This window comes from Haliotis asinina, chromosome 11, assembly GCF_037392515.1.
Source record: "Haliotis asinina isolate JCU_RB_2024 chromosome 11, JCU_Hal_asi_v2, whole genome shotgun sequence".
Classification (NCBI taxonomy): domain Eukaryota; kingdom Metazoa; phylum Mollusca; class Gastropoda; order Lepetellida; family Haliotidae; genus Haliotis; species Haliotis asinina.
The window spans coordinates 20,054,593-20,074,541 of record NC_090290.1 but is presented as its reverse complement, the minus strand read 5'-3'; the positions used below and the strand labels follow the sequence as shown (position 1 = coordinate 20,074,541).

Sequence of the window (19,949 nt, the reverse complement as noted above, 5' to 3'; positions counted from 1 at the left end):
TGAAACGCACGGGGGAAAATGAACTTCTCGATGTTTATCGGACAACCTGTCTCTCTCTTGTTTCAAGTGGATCGTTCTGTGGGGCGTGCCCAAGTATGCAAATTGGGGTCATTTGTCAGGTCGTGGATCATCTTATATGTGTTTACCAGTAGACTACGAAGGATCCCAGAGAAGAATGAGCAGGCGCACGTGCAGGGCACGTTTAGCACGTGTTCTGAACGTGCAAGACAAGGTTTTGAATGCCAGTCGCACCGGCTGATCCATCATGAGGGCTGTTCCATCAGTATAGTGTTCTGTTCAGTACATGTTCACACAAGAAAAATTGCACAAATCTGAATTAATACATACTAGTATTTGTGTTTTACATTCATGACTGTTCAAATTTGGATAAAATACTCCTCCCCGGGTTTGGTAGCATATGTAACCCCTTGGAGTCGTGAAAATCTCTCCGGGCTTTGCTCGAGATTTTCTTCTGCTCCGCCCGCTTACATGTGCCACCAAACCCCTCAACTTCAAACAGTGGCAGTCTGTGACGTCTCAGTTAACGCCATGCTGCCTAAACCTCGATGTTTAATACAGAATACGACTTTTTGAATCTTTAAAATTGAAATTAATTTGTAAATACCATTTGCTTATGAAACAAGGAATTGGAATTCCGTGTAACAATAGATGTTTGTATTGTCTCTTTTCACTTTCACACGGAAAAAAATCGGATCGGTTGAGCTGTAGGTCATTGTCTGAACTGATCGATGGGACTAACTTTTCAGTTTGGTAATGATTCAGCATACACTAGATCGCACTTAGGGCGTGTGTGTGTGTGAAATATGATTCAGGTTGGCAATCTATAAAATGTCTAGACATTACCACATGTATATATGCACTATAGTATATGATGACGCCTCTTATTAAGTTTCAAAACGCGAAATAATATGATAACAAAACTAATTAGGATTATATATATATATATTAGGATTACATATTATTATACAAGTATAAAGATGTACATTGACTTCGTTACTTTTCAGTCCTCACAATGTTCCCACTGGCAGATAGTTAAACTTCAAATGTTTTCATTTGTTACCATCACTATGAAGATGGAAATATTGTCAAGTTAAATAGATTTCATCTTTCCTTATCAATCCATACTTTAACCATCAACTGGCGCAGTAGATATTTTTCCATGGCATTGTAGCGATTTTCAAAAACACGAGAACGCGACATTGCGAGAACGCGAGATTGCGACACTTGACAAATCTCGCGATCTCGCGTTCTCGTGTTTTTGTTCCAAGTGCCAATATAGTACTAGACTGTGATTTCAAAAAACACGAGAACGCGAGATTGCGACACTTGACAAATCTCGCAATCTCGCAATGTCGCGTTCTCGTGCTTTTGTACCAATTGCATATACAGTTCTAGATAGCCATTTTCAAAAACACGAGAACGCGAGAACACGAGATTGCGACACTTGACAAATCTCGCAATCTCGCGTTCTCGTGTTTTTGTTCCAAGTGCCAATATAGTACTAGACTGTGATTTCAAAAAACACAAGAACGCGAGATCGCGAGATTTGTCAAGTGTCGCGATCTCGCAATATCGTGTTCTCGTGCTTTTGTATCAATTGCATATAAAGTTCTAGATAACTATTTTCAAAACACGAGAACGCGAGAATACGAGATTGCGACACACGACAAATCTCGCGATCTCTTATTCTCGCGTTCTCGTGCTTTTGAATCAATTGCATATAAAGTTCTAGATAGCCATTTTCAAAAACACGAGAACGCGAGAATGCGAGATTTCGACACATAACAAATCTCGCGATCTCGCAATCTCGCGCTTTTCTACCAGTTGCCTAGTATACAGTTATCTTGAACCGATTTCACGGGTAGCTCAGAGAGGTTGATTAATTTCTAATAAAACATGGAAGACGGGAGGAATATTAAACCACGTTGTATTTTTTACTTTTTTTGTAGGCGAGCTGTTTTAGGTACCTGTATAAATTACTGTCGTACGATTCGATTCACATACATCGTGCATCTTCGATAGCGCTACGTTTGTGGACTCCGAGTATTTCACCCAGCAAAGAAAGTATCATGTGACAGGGATGAATTAAGTGGTTGAATATTGTGTGCACAAATAAATAAATAAATAATAGGCATATATTGTCTTATATCAGAATATAATGGTCTCGTAGAGCACGCATGCTTTATGTATTTCAGCTGCAAGTAGTTGTCAGCTGCCTCTTTTCTTTTAGTTTCATTTACAGTTCTGTGTCACAGTTAGGTCAGAGTCAAAGGTTAGTTGCTAGGCATTTTAATTGTGACACACATAGTCAATTTAACCCTAATATTAATCAATACACAAAGTAGGTACAAATATGCTCTTGGTAAACAAAACAAAAGTCAATATACAGTATACCATTTAACTTGTATGAATCATTTTGAATCATTTATGGTTAAGTTGTTTTGTGTTTAGTCAATATGGTGGCTAGTAGTTCTTGTTTGCTATCTAGTGTCTGTATCTTCAAAGATTGATATATCTCACCTATCATGTATATTTTATGTACTTGACACAGATTACATTTGACCAGTGTGTTGTACATATATGCGTTTAATGCATGCGTTGACTGTGATGTTGCTGGATATGCAGACCCACTCTCGTGTCACTCACGCGTTATAGGTTTCTTTGTACAATATCTTTCGCGTTACCCACAGGTTCTGTACACAGTATCTTTAGTCCATTTCATTATTATACTATGTATTATTATAAATATTTATGCTAACTCTCGTTTTGTATATCACTGTAAACCTGTGATAACGTAAGTCATCTGTGCTACATTGCGGCGCTTAATCACTGTACGTGCACCTTTATGCATTATGATTATGCATTATGATTATGCATTTGCGATGATGATGATGATTAAGACGACAAGTTCCTTAGATGTGATGATGTGTTATGCATATTGTGTATATTTGTGTTATAACAGATAGCCTTCTTCCACCCAGATATGGAACAGTTAAGTCACTCATAACCCGTAGTCTGCGTTAATAAAGCATTGGGCTTACTGTGTCATGGCCGCTACAGGAACACAAATATTAGCGACACAAATGTATTTCTATTTCTTGGAGCCAGGAGACAAAGAACTGCCTAAGTCAGGATGTTTTGTAGTCAGGTGGGAGCGGAAGACAAATTAGTATTTTGGGCCGAAAGTAGTTAATATGGTGTCGAATAAACACCAGACAAGCACATTTTAGCAGCATGCTACACACTACTGTCCTAGACTAAGGCTTTGCCTGTGAATGTATTTTGTAATTTTGATTGTGACAAATAGATTGGTATAAAATGAGTTCAAGGGAGACCAGACCTGAACTTGACCTGATGAAATCTATACTTGCTTCACTTAGGGCTTAAGCATTGCACAGAGGGCCAGGCAGTAGGGACAATATTGTGTTTAGGGACTGTGAGACAGACTAATGCTAGCTTTACATGAAATTACATCATGTAGAAAATCGCATGCCAGTGATTATTTCTATAGCTGACAGTGTAGCTGTACCTCGGGATAATGCGCATGCGCAACGCCAACGTCTAAAACGCGAGATCGCGAAAACGCGAGAACGCGAGAAAAGGAAATGTCGCATTCTCGTGTTCTTGCGATTTCGTGTTTTTGTGGCCTTATTTGACAAGTCGAATTTGCGAGATTGCGAGATTTGACAGCATGTACAAATGTCGCATTCTCGTGTTATCGGCTTTTGACAGAAACGTGCTCTGTACAAAAAACACGAGAATGCGAGATCGCGAGAACGCGAGATTTTGGCCAAATCTCGCGTTCTCGCGATCTCGCATTCTCGCCCTTTTGGCTTTTTAAGCTTGTTTCCAAAGGTCGAGATCGCGAGAATGCGAGATCGCGAGAATGTCCCTTACAGTATTCCATACATATGGAAATGTTTGGAGGTCTTGCATTTGATCCGAGCGGAGGGATTTAGATCTTTTGAAGCTTATCGAGGAGGTTAGGACTGAGGCCTGAAAGGATGCTGTTGCAATAGTGAAGCCTCGTTGTCACAAGAGTTCGAACAAGTACTTCAGTTGCAACAGTTGTCAGGTGTTGCCGAATGTTACCAATGGACCTCGGTCTTAAAGTAGCAGATCCTGCTCAGACATGAACATCAAGGGTCAAGGAGGAGTGGACGTGGACACCCAATTCCTTAACAACGTCAGAGATACTGACGTCTGCATCTGCAACTCTAAGGGAGTCGTTTTTGACATTGTTGAGTGGTTGCTTTGTACCAACGAGAAATGCTTCTGTGTTAGTGTCATTGAGTTCAAGCATATTTCAACCAGCAGCTGATGCCCTGTGTACATTCAGCTGTGCATGGTTGCCAGGATCTCGGTGTCATAGGCATAGGAAACTATCTGGTCTGTAGTAATTTTTCGAACATATCAAGTACCGGACCGAGGACACACCACATGTGATTACAGCGCCTTCCGATCTCTCACTACCAACTACAATACACTGTTCTCGTTCAGACAGATAAGATCCATTGAAGGGCATGACCGTCAAGTCAGTACTGTTGCTTGAGTCTTGACAAGAGTCTATGGTAGTCAGTTGTGTCGAAGGCAGCTGTGAGGTTCAACAACACTAGAGCAGCAATCCTACCATCATCAACAACACAACGGAACTCATTCATCACTTGCAGTATGGAAGTCTCCGTACTATAATATTGCCTATGCGCTGACTGGAATTCATCAAACAGATGATGCTTGAAGATGGCCTTTCAGCCTTATATGCCTTTGGAAATGGAGGATAGTCTCAAACTGTATTGCATTTTCAAATTGTAACTATGCAAGCTTCCATGCTTTCTGGTCTTCTTTCCATCTATTGTTTAGAAATCCTCTATGTATGTGTGTATGTGTGTGTATGTGTGTGTGTGTGTGTGTGTGTGTGTGTATGTATGTATGTATGTATGTAAGAAAGAATTGTTTAAGATGATTTTCATCACCCTCGTCGAACCATTCGGTTCAAAAACGTAAATATGCAGCCGATGTAGAAGTGTCCGATGTCAGACATGTTTGTTTACGCACAAAAAGGCCAAAGAGTTCAATGTATTTGTAGACGGTCAATCGGTCACTTTAGTATGCGGTCCTTACACTGTCATTTAAGTACTGTTTTCATCAGCTCTCAGCCAATCTAGTATCACGCATCGTCTTGCTAGAATACATAGTAATACGTTTCAGACAACTAATTAGTGTAACAACACGGTGTTTTGAAGTTTTACTAATTAATACATAAAAGGTAATACAGTTACACGTTCTTTAACAATATTCTACATTAAGACATATCAGTACTCCGGTGACATGGTTGCCAAATGATTACATGAGTATGTATCAGTCAATCTTTCAAAAATGAATCAAAATGAATTAGTCATTTCGTGAGCTGTGTGTGCGTACTGGGCAAAACGTGTAATGACTGAAAATTCCAATTATCACACAAGATGACTGAAATCATGGTCAAGCATTACGTGAAATGACAGAAATGCTGTCAGGGCCACCAAAGTTTAATGTAACACATTTATCTACGCTATAATGAAATGTTTTTACAAGTTGCACATCAAGATAAAGTAGAATTATTATTCATTTTGTCATTGCACGAACTTGGGTTGCAGATTGTATACATGTTGCAGCCAGTCTGTGTTATCAACAAACACACCTTCAGCATGTCCAAGCATGTTATGAGATACGATATCACGAGCTAGTATGACAATGGCTTGAAGATATCATCACTACTTCCTTGTCCCGTCACTAGTTGACTCTCAGGCAGCCATCAATGGAGGTCCATTTGCAATTTTGTCTGACCTTCCTCCTTGTCCTGGTAGTCAGGTTGTCAAGCGGGTAAATATTTTATTGCCAGCATATATTTCTTACAGTATCAGCTGTTAGTGTCTTACAGACTGCATTTCTTAAGATTCAAGAACGAATATGACTCTACTGTCTTCATTTAATGTATTGAATCTTACTTCCTCGTTTAATTTTTGTTTGTGACTACAATCTGCACATGTTTAAAACGGTAACCATCTCACGGGCAAGATACGCTTTCGCAAAAATATGATATCATCACTATTATGATAATAATTCATAAACATATGCTCATGATATTGTCAGAATTGTGCAGTCGAATCCGATTTTAGCAGATAGGTTCAGTGTATATGGAAAGGGTTTTGTTACGTAGTTTACCAGTAACATTTGGTCTTGAGTTACCCATGCTTTTCGAAGCGACCAACTCGTATAGATCGCCAACAACTGAAGGTAGATCACCATACTAGGGACCATGGGGACTTACAGTACCTTTGCCTCCTACATGAACCCTAGCTGGATTTACACCATCCCTTCAGATGTTAGCAATTTAGTCACATCTAACCACAAATTAAAAATACACATATACTACGATTAAAAACAGTGGAAGTATAAACGTTCATGGAATATTTTGGGACTTACGTACCCTCTCAGGAGGACAATAATTGTACAATACTTCAACCTCCTTTGAGGGTACAGCCACTAACAATTCAAGTTACTAATCTAAACTACCAATTATTAAAATACCTCTTTTTACAGAACATATTACTCATTCAACCAAGAAATCAATTTCTTTTAAAAAACCAATAATCACATGAGTACTGACTGTGTTAAAAAGATCCTTAACGGTTTTTACAGTAAAATACTTATCCCTTACGGTGGAGAATTCAACACAGTCATGCAGGACATGCTTGACAGTGATTCTCTCATCGCAAGGGATAAAAATGGAGGATCCTCACCTTTCAATAGGTATGCATTAGGATACCTTTCACGGCTAATATGACATCGTCGTAAAATAACCTCTTCAAATCTGGACTGACAGCCCAAGTAGGTGTAACCAAAATACCTTTTTATTTCATGTAATTTATTTATGCCTACTTGGGTGTCCCACTTCTTCTGCATCAGAGCGCAGATATAAGTTCTAATGCTAGCTTTGTAAACAGTGTATGGAATAAGAAGTGGTGTCACAGATTTGTTGAGTGCTGCCTTGGCAGCAAGATCGGCCATCGTGTTACCCGAAATGCCTACGTGGCTGGGTAACCAACAGAAGACGATGTCGTATTGGCCAGTAGCAAGATTATTATACAACTCAATACTTTTAATTAAAAGTGGATGTTTGCAAGAAATATTTTTAATAACCTGAAGGCAAGAAGGAGAATCGGAACAGATTATATACTGTTCATGTTTATGGTGTCTTAGAACATATTTAAGAGCCGTTAATATGGCGTTAGCTTCAGCTGTGAAAATAGAACTATTGTGTGGTAATCTAGAAGATATTGTTTTGGATCCAATGACAGTGGGACAAGCTACTGTGCCACCTTCCTTGGGCCCATCTGTAAATAATGTAAAAATAAATAATACCATGGAACCATAATCAATCAGTGAAGGAGGGTAGTTTGATCCCCTCCCCATTTTGAATTAGAAACAACCTTTAATAAATCGAGTGCCTTCAAGCATTTGGCTTTTAGGGATTTAATATGCGACAAAAACGTCAAATGTGAATCGAAAATAAGTCCCAAGAACTTGGCCTCCGTGACCACTTTGATTGGGGTACCACTTAGAAATAGTTCTGGGTCTTTATTGGGTTTGTATTTACGACTGAAGTGTATACAATTGATTTTTGATTTAGAAAATTTGAAGCCGTTTTCAGGACACCTTTTATTTATTTTGTTTAAACATAACTGTAGTTGCCGTTCAATAGAAGAAATATTAAAACCATCCACAAATAACGATCCATCTATTAAAACTTTTGATAAACTGTTGATCTTGATGCTAAAAAGAGTGACAGACAAAATACTGTCTTGTGGAACACCCTCATCCTGATTGTAATGATCAGACAGGGTAGAACCCATACGGACCTGGGATTGTCTGTCATTTATAAAGTTGGCTACAAATTCTGGCAAACGACCTCGCAAGTCGAAATCATGTAAATGTCTTAAAATGCCATATTTCCAGGTTTTATCATATGCCTTCTCAAGATCAAAAAAGATAGGCACATGGTGTTGTTTATTGATTAAAGCGTTCTTTACAAATGATTCTAAACGGCACTAAGTGATCGACAGTACTTCTATTTTTACGTAAACCACATTATATATCTGTTATAAGGTTATTTGTTTCCAAGTACCAAACAAGTCGATTATTTATCATGCGTTCCATGGTTTTGCAAACACATCTTGTTAGTGAAACTGGTCGATAATTGGACGGATCCGTATGATCACGTCCAGGTTTAGGTATTGGTATTACTATGGCGTCACGCCATGAGGGAGGAAAATTACCCGATGTCAAAATATCATCAAAAATAGTCAACAGAGTTTGAAGACAGGATTCTGGTAAGTGTTTCAGGAGTTGATACTGTATGTTATCAGCTCCTGTAGCAGTATCGTGTGCTTGGTCAAGAGCGGTATGGAGCTCATGAATAGAAAATAGTTCATAATAGTCTTCCCCATTATCAGAACTGAAGTTAATAGTTTTCTTTTCTTGTTGTTTTTGGTATTGTTGGAATTTAGAGACACATAATTAAAGAGGAAGAGTGTTTAAGGAGTGAAATCCTCGGTGCGCATCTTATGTGAAATATCAGATAAAGTAAGATATTTCAAGCCTACCTTTCCGCTATTGCTAGCAGATATATGGCGATGGATGTACACAGTCAACATAGACACTTTTTCTGACACACTTATCTACTAAAGGCGCACGATTGTCAATAAATATAGCCACATGGTTTGTGCTATCTTGGGTCAAGATAACTTTGCCATAACGTGATGTGGGAGATGAAGATTAAATGAAATTCATTTTGGAAAGTGAGTAGGTTGGACTAGTCTATATCAAAGGCTACCAGTTTGATGTTCAACTCAAAGTTATTACCAGCATGTCCGTTGTTTAACGTCGTACTCAGAAAGACAGTAACACCGCAGCTGCGCAGCTGATACTAAGTGGCCGACTAGCATACATCTTACCTCACACATAAAATATTTTTTATATGTACCCCACTTACAAGCGGGTACATTGCAATATGCCCCGCTGTCAATGGCAACTCATTCTGTACGTTGTGGTTCGTCGAATAATAACACTGAACCACACATGTTGCACGGAAAGTACCGATGTTTTGCAAATGCAAATCGGTGCACGGGAGATAATTCTAAATGTGTTTTGTTTTGGGTGTTGTTTGCAAAATATAGCCATGGCTACGAAGAGTTTTGTCATTCCAAAAAATATTTTTTACGAAACGTTCGGATGTAGTTTTGTGAATATTAAGAATGGGAATAACAAGCTTTACTAATCGTTTGATTCACTCAGGCTGGCTAAAATGTACAATCCGATTACCCAATGTTTCAAACAGATAAAATTAGCATTGAGGAGTTCGGTAATTAAATACGTTGTTCACTGGTCCCTCAAGGCCCATGAGTTGATGTATCCTCGATGTTTGTTCATGTTCCCTGAGCCCGAATATTTACGATTATTAGTATGATTATACCTACGTCAATGTTTCAGCACGCACTGCACGATCTCCTACAGAACAAGATACTATACGTACAGAACGATATGCACCAGTCACTGTTGGTGGCAGTAAGTAAGATTGATAGTGTGTGAAGTAATTTATATACGCTGAATTGTCGTTATTTTCTGATATAATGCAATAAGTATTGAATTAAACAAAATATACACAAAGAACGTTGCTAAGCACCCCTGACATATCCCACGGCTGATCTTAACCTTTTGGAGCATATCTGTGACACGATTGGTCTTCGCGTGCAACAAAAGGATCTTCGTGTGCAGAGCCCGGCTCACTTGAAAGGTGGTTTACACGAGGAATGGGGTCCTACAACGGAAATCAGGAGAGTGCTGACTGTCATACAGCCACATGATCCTCCCAGATCGATGCTCTTGCTGCTGGGCGCTGGAATTTCTGGTCCAGACTCGATTATTTACAGACAGCCGGCATATAGCTGGAATATTGCTGAGCGCGGCGTAAAACTAAACTCACTCACCCACTCACGGTGCCTTAGCGTTGCGGTTAAAGCGTTCACTCGTGATGTCACGAGGGTTTGATTCCCCATTTGGGTATAATGTGTGAGGTCCATGTCTGGTGTCCCCCGTCGTGAGTTCGCTGGAATATTGTAAAAATCGCGTAAAACTAAATTTACATATTTTGAATATATATAGTGAACAGCAAGTTTTTAAAAAGAAAAAAAAATATTATGAACGCTTACTTTTAAGAGATTTATTTTTTTTCGAAACTTGCGTTTCTTCTGCTGTTAAGTTTACATGTATATGTTTTATATGTTTTCCAGCCGTGTGCAATCCGACGTGTGCCAATGGCGGTACCTGCATCACTCCAAACACATGTTCATGTAGAGTCGGATACCATGGAGCGACTTGTGGTGGATGTGAGAATGAGGAACTAGCTTCATTTTCCAAATTTAGATAGCAGAGAGTTTCTATTAAAACTAGAATGCTACCATAACAGGATAGCGCGTTAAATATTGCAGGGCAGAATAGACCTTCAGCAACCCCTGCTTGTAGTAAGAGGAACTAACGGGATCGAGTGGTGAGGCTCGCTGACTTGTTTGACACATGCCATCGGTTCCCCACTGCGCATATCGATGCTCATGTTGTTGATCACTGGCTTGACTGGTCCAAACTCTATTATTTACAGACCGCCGCCATATAGCTGAGACATTGCTGAGTGCGGCGTAAAACTCCACTCTCTCACTCACTATAGATCACCATAGAGATTATTGTGACTTGCAGTGCTTTTCTGTGCTGCACCAGCTTACATGAGCTTCAAGATTTCTGTAAAATACTGTCTCCTTTCTGCAAGTACATTCCAACCAGATGCAAAATAGAAGGGTTCTCGGTGTGCATACTTCCCTAAAAGACTCATACTTCATGTACGCCACTTCGACTCGTGTTGTTCGAAAAGCTGTCTGGTGTTACTTATATAGAAACACATTGAATGGGCTACTTAAAGGATCATCTCAGTTGCAAATTTAATCTATCAGTAAAAGAGCCTATTATTATTTTATATATTATTATACATTATCTATAATATAATGTGTATGAAACACATCCATTACAGTTTGTCAGACAGTTTTATTTTTTTAAAAAAACCCCGCAAATTAAATCTAACTTTATTTTCCCGGTTGCGAAACACATGATTCGTGTATAGTGCGTCACTTTATTCAAAATCCATCTTTTCAACATGTCGATTCCATTTCCAATTCTATTTCATATATAATTCAAGTTGCCTCTTACAATACATTAACTGAAATAGTACAAGAACTAACTAATTTTTAGGAAATGGTAAATCAGATGGCCTACAAACACACAAGACCTACAAAATATTGTAATATGCTCCCAAACATATTTTGAAATACAATGAACATTGAACAATTCTACAAAAGAACTGAGAATTTGACAATCTTATACCAAGAGAGCTTGTCTTCACATATCTGACCATAATTGACATACAATTTGTCACAAAAATTTACAAAAGAAAGCAAACTTCCTGTACAACATTACCATGACCTGCATGAAAAGATAAAAAAAAACCTACTCTAACAAATTACAATTCATGAAATATGAAAAACATGAAAAAAGAATAATTATTCCCACCATGACTTTGGACATTCGCGTGGATGAAGGTTACTGATTGTGCAAGCATATTGCCTCTGGCGGGCAAACTTTGGGTAGTTACCTTTCTTTTTAAGGGTTACTAAAACGTGACAAAGGTATTTAACGAAATAAGAGTAAAACTACACATCGTTGAATTAAAAAAAACTAGAAATCTAAAGCAAAATTATTTTGAAATATATTTTCAATGCTCATATGAGAAGCTGTTCTAAAACGTTTCGGTTCTTTTCACTTCCTACATCTGATGTATTTGAACGTGCTCGTGCAATGATAAGATCACGTGACCTGTGAAAAACACATAGGTACCCTATCACATGGAAACATGCACTAGAATGATATGGTAAACATTTTTGCCTGTGTTAAATGTGTGTACTGCCGTTTGTGTTAGATGATGAACTAATAACTAAGTTATTGGAAGTTTTCATTAGAACTCTAGTACTGTACAGTATTACTGGAATGACTAATCATTTTTTGAAACTCACACATTTCCTTATGTATATTAACATGGCGTTTCTGTCTACAGTGTCATGTAACCATGAGCGGCCATGTTATCCTGCGATTTGCCAGAGCAGTGGCAGCAGTGTTACGTGCAACTGCGATAGAGGTTTCCAAGGTCAATACTGTAGACAGAGTAAGTATGTCTTCTAAATGGTAAACACTGAAGTGGTCAACTGTCTAGCAATCAATGTACGTAAAGGAAAAGCTCGCTTGGAAATATTGTGGTGACGTCAACAAAATTCCGATTTTCAATGAAGCATTGTAACTAATAATTAGAATAAATATATGATAAACGAAGACGGATGCAATGAAACCTCGCTAGTCCAAACCACACTCCGTCAGATTACTGACCAATGATCTGGCAATGTTATCATCTGGAATAGTGAGTGAGTGAGTGAGTGAGTTTGGTTTTACGCCGCTTTTAGCAATATTCCAACGATATCACGGCGGGGGACACCAGAAAATAGACCTCACACATTGTGCCCATGTGGGGAATCGAACCCGGGTCTTCGGCGTGACGAGCGAACGCTTTAACCACTAGGCTATCCCACCGACCCTCATCTGGAATAACCAGGACAAGGTTAAGTATACGTTTACATATTGAGCACGTCATTTAAGCTACTGTGAATACAGTCCTTCATGTCCTCAACCACCAAAATATGTTTGTTGAAGATCGACAACCTATGGTCCAGTGAGGCGACTATCGGGATCGGGTGGTCAGGATCGCTGACTTGGTTGTCACTGTATTGCACTTGCTTAGATCGATGCGCATGCTGTTGATCACTGGATTATCGGAATTAGATAAGAATATTGACAGAGAGCAGGAATATTGTCGAGTGCAGCATTAAACAACAAACAAACAAAATGGTATATTTGTTTCAGTGACCCAAGACCAATCTCCACACATTACACTCACGCGGGCTCGAATGTCATTTTGGAGAAGGGGAGACAACTCCAATAACGAGTTGTACGGTCTGTTGGCTGACGCCAGCAGTGGCAATGGAATCACCCTCTGGACCAATCAGGAAAAACATGATGAATATCACAGCTGCTGCCATGTTCAACGGTGATTCCCTACCGCCTCTACCAAGTTTCATTAAAGCCGCAGCTACAGGCATTGTGAGCGCAGAGATACACCTTGAGCAAAAGAAGAAAGATGTACATGGTGAGAAATAAAAATATGTTCATATTGGAATATAGATGCCACTTTTGTATGTTCGTTCAAGTTAAAAAAGAACAGTTGTGTGCTTTAAACAAATCTTATCAAGTCAAATCTACCATATAATACACATGGAAAGATTCAATTCAGTTCAGTTCAGTTTACTGTATTCACGGCCTGAGGCCTATATACAAATGAATGTAATGCCATACATATATACATTGGTATTGGAAATGTAACATATTGTATGATTCACATTTTATTGTCATCATTTCGTATCTAATAGGCATGGCTTGTTTACAAAACAGTTTCGGTATTACTATCAGACATAAGTATGCAAAACATTACAGGATTACAGTCCTTAATGTATTTCTGTGGAAAAAAACTGTTTTAGAGGCATTTTAGAAGTTGCTGAGCTAAAGGTGAAGGAACAAATTTTATGGATGATCAACTTCTTTATTTTCACAATAGCGACGTTTCGGTATGGATTCTTATTCCGTTTTCAAGCATGCTTCACCTATATTTCTGTGGAATATATTGATGTTTAATTTCAGTAAGCGATGTACGTTTTAAAATAAGATGGAATTCATCTTGTTTTAATTGCAACATTTGTACATGCTATCTTCTTTAGGTATATTATTAGTTCTTAATGAACCCAAGTATCGTCTCAATGTTGAAAGTTGAAAAACTGTTACAGATTTTACGGGGACAAATTGTGTTTATATAAGCAATAACTGTCGTATCTAGTACTGTCAGTAGCGTGCCATTTTTGCATTGAAACATCTTTAAGTCTCATCTTTACCTCGCATAGAAGTAAGTGACAATGTCAAACTCCTTGATATATGCATGAGTAGCCGGGAAGTGCAAATAGTGATTCTCTAATAAATGATACCCATATAACTCTTTTTTGTATATCTGAACAACATATCATATTAAAAGCTATTTTGGAAGTCTGTTATCTGTCATGTGTAGTAATGATAACCAATACTAATGCATCAAGTAAATGTTTCTACATGAATTGGTGTATTACTCGGGACTCTAAAATCTTGTATAGGCTGTTGTTTGTATTCGTTCTAAGACTTCCATCTTTTGGTATCCCGACAGTTCTGCGCCGTACATACACATAGGCGTTATCGTCGCATCAGATATTTTAAAGTACAACTCGTGCGATAGATTGCCCAGCGGTGTCATTGATTTCAGTAACACATATACCGCAGATTTATCATTTTTGCATATTTAGGTTATATGTAAACAAGACTCCAAGATATCTGTATTGTGGAACCATTTTAACTAAATTGTTTCCAAAATACCATTTTGCACATTTTCGTAGATCACCATGCTTCTAAACACGACAGTATTAGTTGTTGTTTGTTTGGGTTTTTTTTTGTAAATTAACTGGCAAATTCCAGTTTATATAGTAAGCATTCGACGTATCGAGGTGTCTTTGAAGGCCAATAACTGTATCTGAAAAAAGTATAATATCATCCTCATAAAGCAAAATGACGAGTTGTATATATTCCGGGAAAAGCTGTATTCCTCTGTGCCCACTATTCTCAAGAGTATATCAATTTGTTTACATATTGGGGAAACATCGAAGGGCTCAAGATACACCTTTGGCCTAGTCCTACAGATGATTTAAATATCTATGAGAAGGAATCATTAGACTTTACTTTATATTTTACGTTTTCATAAATAGCTCGTAAAGCACTCAGAATGTTTCCTGATAACCCTATCATCCACCTGACGAAGGGTCAAGGAATAGCTCAGAAACGTTGTGAAAACAATAAGGAAGTTGACATCTATAACATTTTGTCGTATATTAAAATACCGACTTCGAAATGCCTCTCAAGAACCCTATCTTATTTAGTAATATATGTAAACGATTTGTATCAATGTATCAGACTCGCACCCACATTGCCGAAGGAAGTCATTGCACTTATATTTGTGTCATTGCCACATCGAGCATTAACGATGTGTAAGCCACGAACGGAGCTGAAGTCTATGACTTGCCGAATGTGTGGATATAATATCTTCGGTTTCTCTTTTAACAACTCTTTTAATTACATCCACATCACTCCTTCTGCTGCCATCAAAATCAGGAATACTCTCCTGTAGATCATCCGATCTTGCATTAAAATAACCACCAATCAAAATAACTGGATCTAATGTAAAACTTTAGAGGTGTTCAACAATTAGATGCTAAAGCTGAATACTAGTATTCCATTACGTATCGCAACATCTAATATTTTTTACAGTATTAATATGCTACCATTAATCATAGCAAAGATATTTATCTGAACCTCAAATTAACTTACTATCTGGAAAATGTTACAACCAAAAACTAATTATATGTCAAATCTAAAACAAAATAGAACGAAACATTATAGCGTATGGCAAAGGGGTTTTTGTTTTATACGCACTACACTTAAATCGCATGACGTTGGTAAATGAGGTCATTGTCAAGAATCAGGCGTTTAATCCTCAGAAACCCAGGTTCAATTACCCACATGGGTACAATGTGTGAAGCCCATATCCGGTGTCCCCCTCTGTGATATGGCTGAAATATCGTTACAAGCGGCGCGAAAACCAACTCACTCACTCCATCAAGAAATCGGACAAGTTTGAAACACGATGACAATGACTGGTGCAACTAGTGCCAACTTCAATACTATCCCTGACCTCACTGAATATATTAGACATTGAGTTCGACTTTGATTAAGCGTCTCGTTATTGGTGGAGGACGTCTCGGTTCATATTTTGTCAAACATACTCAATGCATGACATGTGGACTCCTAGTACGCAAGGGAAGGGTTGATGTTTTAACTAATTAACGTAGGGGAATTAACTTCAAACCCTATGCAGATAAATTGCGTGATGATTAAATTGCTTAAAAGCATGTGCAAATACTCTGCATGGGAACAACTGCGCTTTAGTGTACACGTTTCTTAAGAATTTCGCCGAGTTTCACCATTTATTGAATTCAATCTTTTCAATCTTATGAAGGTGTTTCACAATGCTTCAGTTCACGTGTCAACCTTACCTATAAACACTGTTGAATATTTCGCAAAATCTGGTTTAGAATAGTTGACTGAAGTAAGTGGCTACATTTACACTAGTGTGTCTAAACTTTTGATGGGTACGTAGTATACATATTATGCCTGTGAACCTTTCTTTCTGATAGGTGGAGCAGACGTGGTAAACCTCAAGGAAACATTCTTCTGTAATGGAACGATTGACAACAACCATCCCCAGGCTCTTGTGACGTGTTTTGTTGACAAGGAAAACTTTGATCGGTCATTAGAAAATGGAGACAGGTATTCTTCTTTATGTCATCTCTTTCCATGAGTCATAGTCGTGGACACGACAAAGCATGCATGCTTATATATGTTCAGTTCGGGGTACAACTGTATGGGTGAATGATTAAGCGGGTTAGAATTGATCTCCAGCAAACCGATAATTGTCGTCAGAGGCGACATACTAGAAACTATTTCTATGGTGCGACGTTTCGGTATAGAGTTGGATGACACATACGCAGTCGGATGGTCATCGTTGGTGTCATCGTGCCCCAGCCACAGAGATCGATGCTGATGATGTTTATCACTGGTTTGTCTAGGCCAAACTAGATTATTTACAGAGCGCTTCCATATAGCTTGAATATTGCTGAATGTATATAATTGAAAAGTATATTATAATTACATGAAATGAAAACATGTCTCCATGCCATTCAATACCGAGGCTTCAACAATACTTACAATACAAAATTTACGATCGTGGATGGTGGAATATGGGTGAGTTTAGTTTTACTCCACACCCAGCAATATTCCAGCTATATTGCGGCGGTCTGTATACAATCGAGTCTGGAAACCGATGACATGTGTCATCCAACTCATTGAACCACCCGATCCCCTTAGTCACCTCTTACGACAAGCATAGTGGGCTTTTATGGCAAGCATGGCTTGCTGACTGATCTTCACGGATTAGACGGAGAAACACACTTATAATATAAGTATAAGTATAATCATGTAAATGTCTTCATGTTAATTTGTTTTAAGCGGGATATCAATATATATTATAATATTCTGGTTGCTGTCATGGCATTTAAATGCAAAGCTCCTGAATGCGTAGTAAAATATGTCTATACGTCGACTAGGTCAGCATAAATCTTTCAGCATAAAGACAAAGACAGTCACATGTCGAGACGATTTATTATTAAAGGCATACACATTTACCAAAATTGTATGTAAGTATGATATACTAGTATCCAAGCCGTTTAAGGACGGTGATGTAGTCTAGTGGATAAGGTTCACTCATCAAGCCAAAGACCTGGGATCTAGTCCCCATATGCCAGCAATGTGCGAATCCTATATATTCATATTGCTGGAATGTTGCTACAAGCGACATAACACCGCACTTATACACTTGCTCCATACCGTTCATCAAATTCTTGTTCTTCACAGATTAACAATCACGTTCAAGGTTTCGAGTGGGGGCTATAGGCAGCTGTACGATGTCGATTCCAATCGGGTAACTACGACAGAAACATTCCTGGGCATCCAAGCTGAGGAATCTGTCGGATTCTACTTTGATTTCGATAAACCAATATACCAAAGTCCTGATCAAGCATTCCACTTGAGTCCAGAATTCACTAAGGTAAAACATATATAAATGGTTGTTCCCGATTATTAGTCACACTGATGAGAGTCCAGTGTATACCTCACGGTAATTGTATTTCACCCCTCAGTACAAAACATTAAGAAGACTTTTTCTGAGGACAATCAGAATTAGCTACTTTTCACTGATCTTTTTCAAAAAGTTTTCACAGTGATTTCTTCCTTTTCCCGAACGGAATCAGTTTCTGAGGAGAGTCAAGATAGTCAAGGATAATTTAATTGATACTTCTGAAAGATTGCAGAGCTTTTTCTTCTTTCACCACAAACGGATAGTCAATAAAAAAGTATTTTCACTGTTACTATTAAAAAGATTTTCAGCTTTTTCCTCCTTTACACGAAACGGAATTATGTTCTGAGGATAGTCAAGGTTGTATATTTTGCTCTGACCTTCAACTTTTAGTTATACGCAAAGGTTAAGTATATACGACAGGTTCTTTCTGTTTACAGACCCCCATTACTTTGCGGTGGGAAGGCTGGACAGATGCGAATTCTGGAATGTACAAATACACTTGGGAGGCTTTCAAACTTGAACCCAATGGCGATGGAGACTTGAGAGAGGTGGACCGACTGCGGCCCGTGATCCATCAACAAGTTAAACATACAACTCCCATTGCCTACCCTCTTCCGTATGCTCCTGATGAATCAGGAATGTATTCCTTCATCCTTGAAGCTGCGGACAAGGCCAATAACTCTTTATACATGAGGCGGTTTGCCCTTTATGACAAAGAGTCAAAAGTCACCACGGATGCAAACCATGCCCTGAAGATATCCTCAGCACAGCAGGAGAAGTGGTTTCAATGGATAACTGATGTCTCCAAACCTGTTATTGTTGACTGGGAGAATCATTTCATGAACTATGTCCATGAACACGGCAAATTTCTAAATAGAATCCTACCCTTCAGTGTCAAGATTGTTGACGATCCTCCGATTTTTAAGAGTGTGGCCAATAAGAGTGATGACTACGAAGGAAGAAGGACGACCGATGCAATCCCAAACCTGCGAGGTATTGTTCGCTTCCGGTGGACTAGCGCTATCAATAAAACCGGAGGGTTAATCAAAGAGGCACCGCCTAACTGGCATGATGTTGCTGGATTGAACACTTCACTGCACCTGAACGTGACTAGAGGTAAATGACAAACACCAGCGTCTGACAACGCTGTAGTATTTCAAAAAAATTGGGGGCGAGTGTTGCCAATGAAGATAAATCCTAATGGGGTGGACTTTGGAGTCAGTTTTATTTTCGATTTACCTGCAAACTAGTCTTTAAAGTTCACTCTATATTTTACGATTGAATATGGCATGTAACAACACTATGATATATTATAACAAAATGAACATGGCATTGTCAGTTACTGATGATTGGTAAATTCAATGTAATTCTGGTTAGCGTCAAACACACTTTCTCCACAAGTTGTTTCAAAATCATCACTGGAAAGTCTGATTTGGTCATGGGTCAGGATTCACACAATGAATTAATCAATTGGAGGCAGACTATGCTTCCATGAGTCCTGTACTCTGTAGGGGTCTATACTTGAATAAGAAAATGGTGATAGGACCCGAACTTCCCATTTCAGATATGAATTCAGAAGAGGTCCGAATGCCCTTTGTACAAAATGAAATATTTATCGTATAAAATTTGTTTCCTTCTTAGGGGTCCGTTAAAAATTATAGGCACACGCTATACAGAACCACGTCGGTGTATAACTTGGTCTTACAGATAGTGTCAGGAGCGGCAGCACCCTCACAGTTTGGATCAAGGCCTACGACATCCTCGGCAACACGAGAGTAGACTCAGCAAGTGTGACATATGATTTCACGCCCCCAGACTTTCCAAACATCATCTTTCACAGAAATGAACAGTCAAATATTCCGTTTAGCTCCAGGTAAGAAAACTATTCATTTCTTTAATCACGAAAGAAATTAACTTT

At 38.6% G+C, this 19,949-nt stretch overlaps 1 protein-coding gene across 1 annotated transcript in view; it reads left to right on the top strand.

Moving 5' to 3' along the window:
* Positions 1-5,795: 5,795 nt before the first annotated feature.
* The window catches only part of LOC137255685 (uncharacterized), a 24,609-nt gene continuing 10,455 nt past the window's right edge, over positions 5,796-19,949 (top strand). The window contains exons 1-9 of the mRNA XM_067793171.1: positions 5,796-5,883; positions 9,553-9,627; positions 10,353-10,448; positions 12,218-12,325; positions 13,075-13,357; positions 16,533-16,665; positions 17,809-18,001; positions 18,469-19,147; positions 19,739-19,904. Coding sequence (XP_067649272.1) covers positions 13,192-13,357; positions 16,533-16,665; positions 17,809-18,001; positions 18,469-19,147; positions 19,739-19,904 — 1,337 coding nt within the window. The 5' untranslated portion in view covers positions 5,796-5,883; positions 9,553-9,627; positions 10,353-10,448; positions 12,218-12,325; positions 13,075-13,191. The remainder of the gene's footprint in view (positions 5,884-9,552; positions 9,628-10,352; positions 10,449-12,217; positions 12,326-13,074; positions 13,358-16,532; positions 16,666-17,808; positions 18,002-18,468; positions 19,148-19,738; positions 19,905-19,949) is intronic.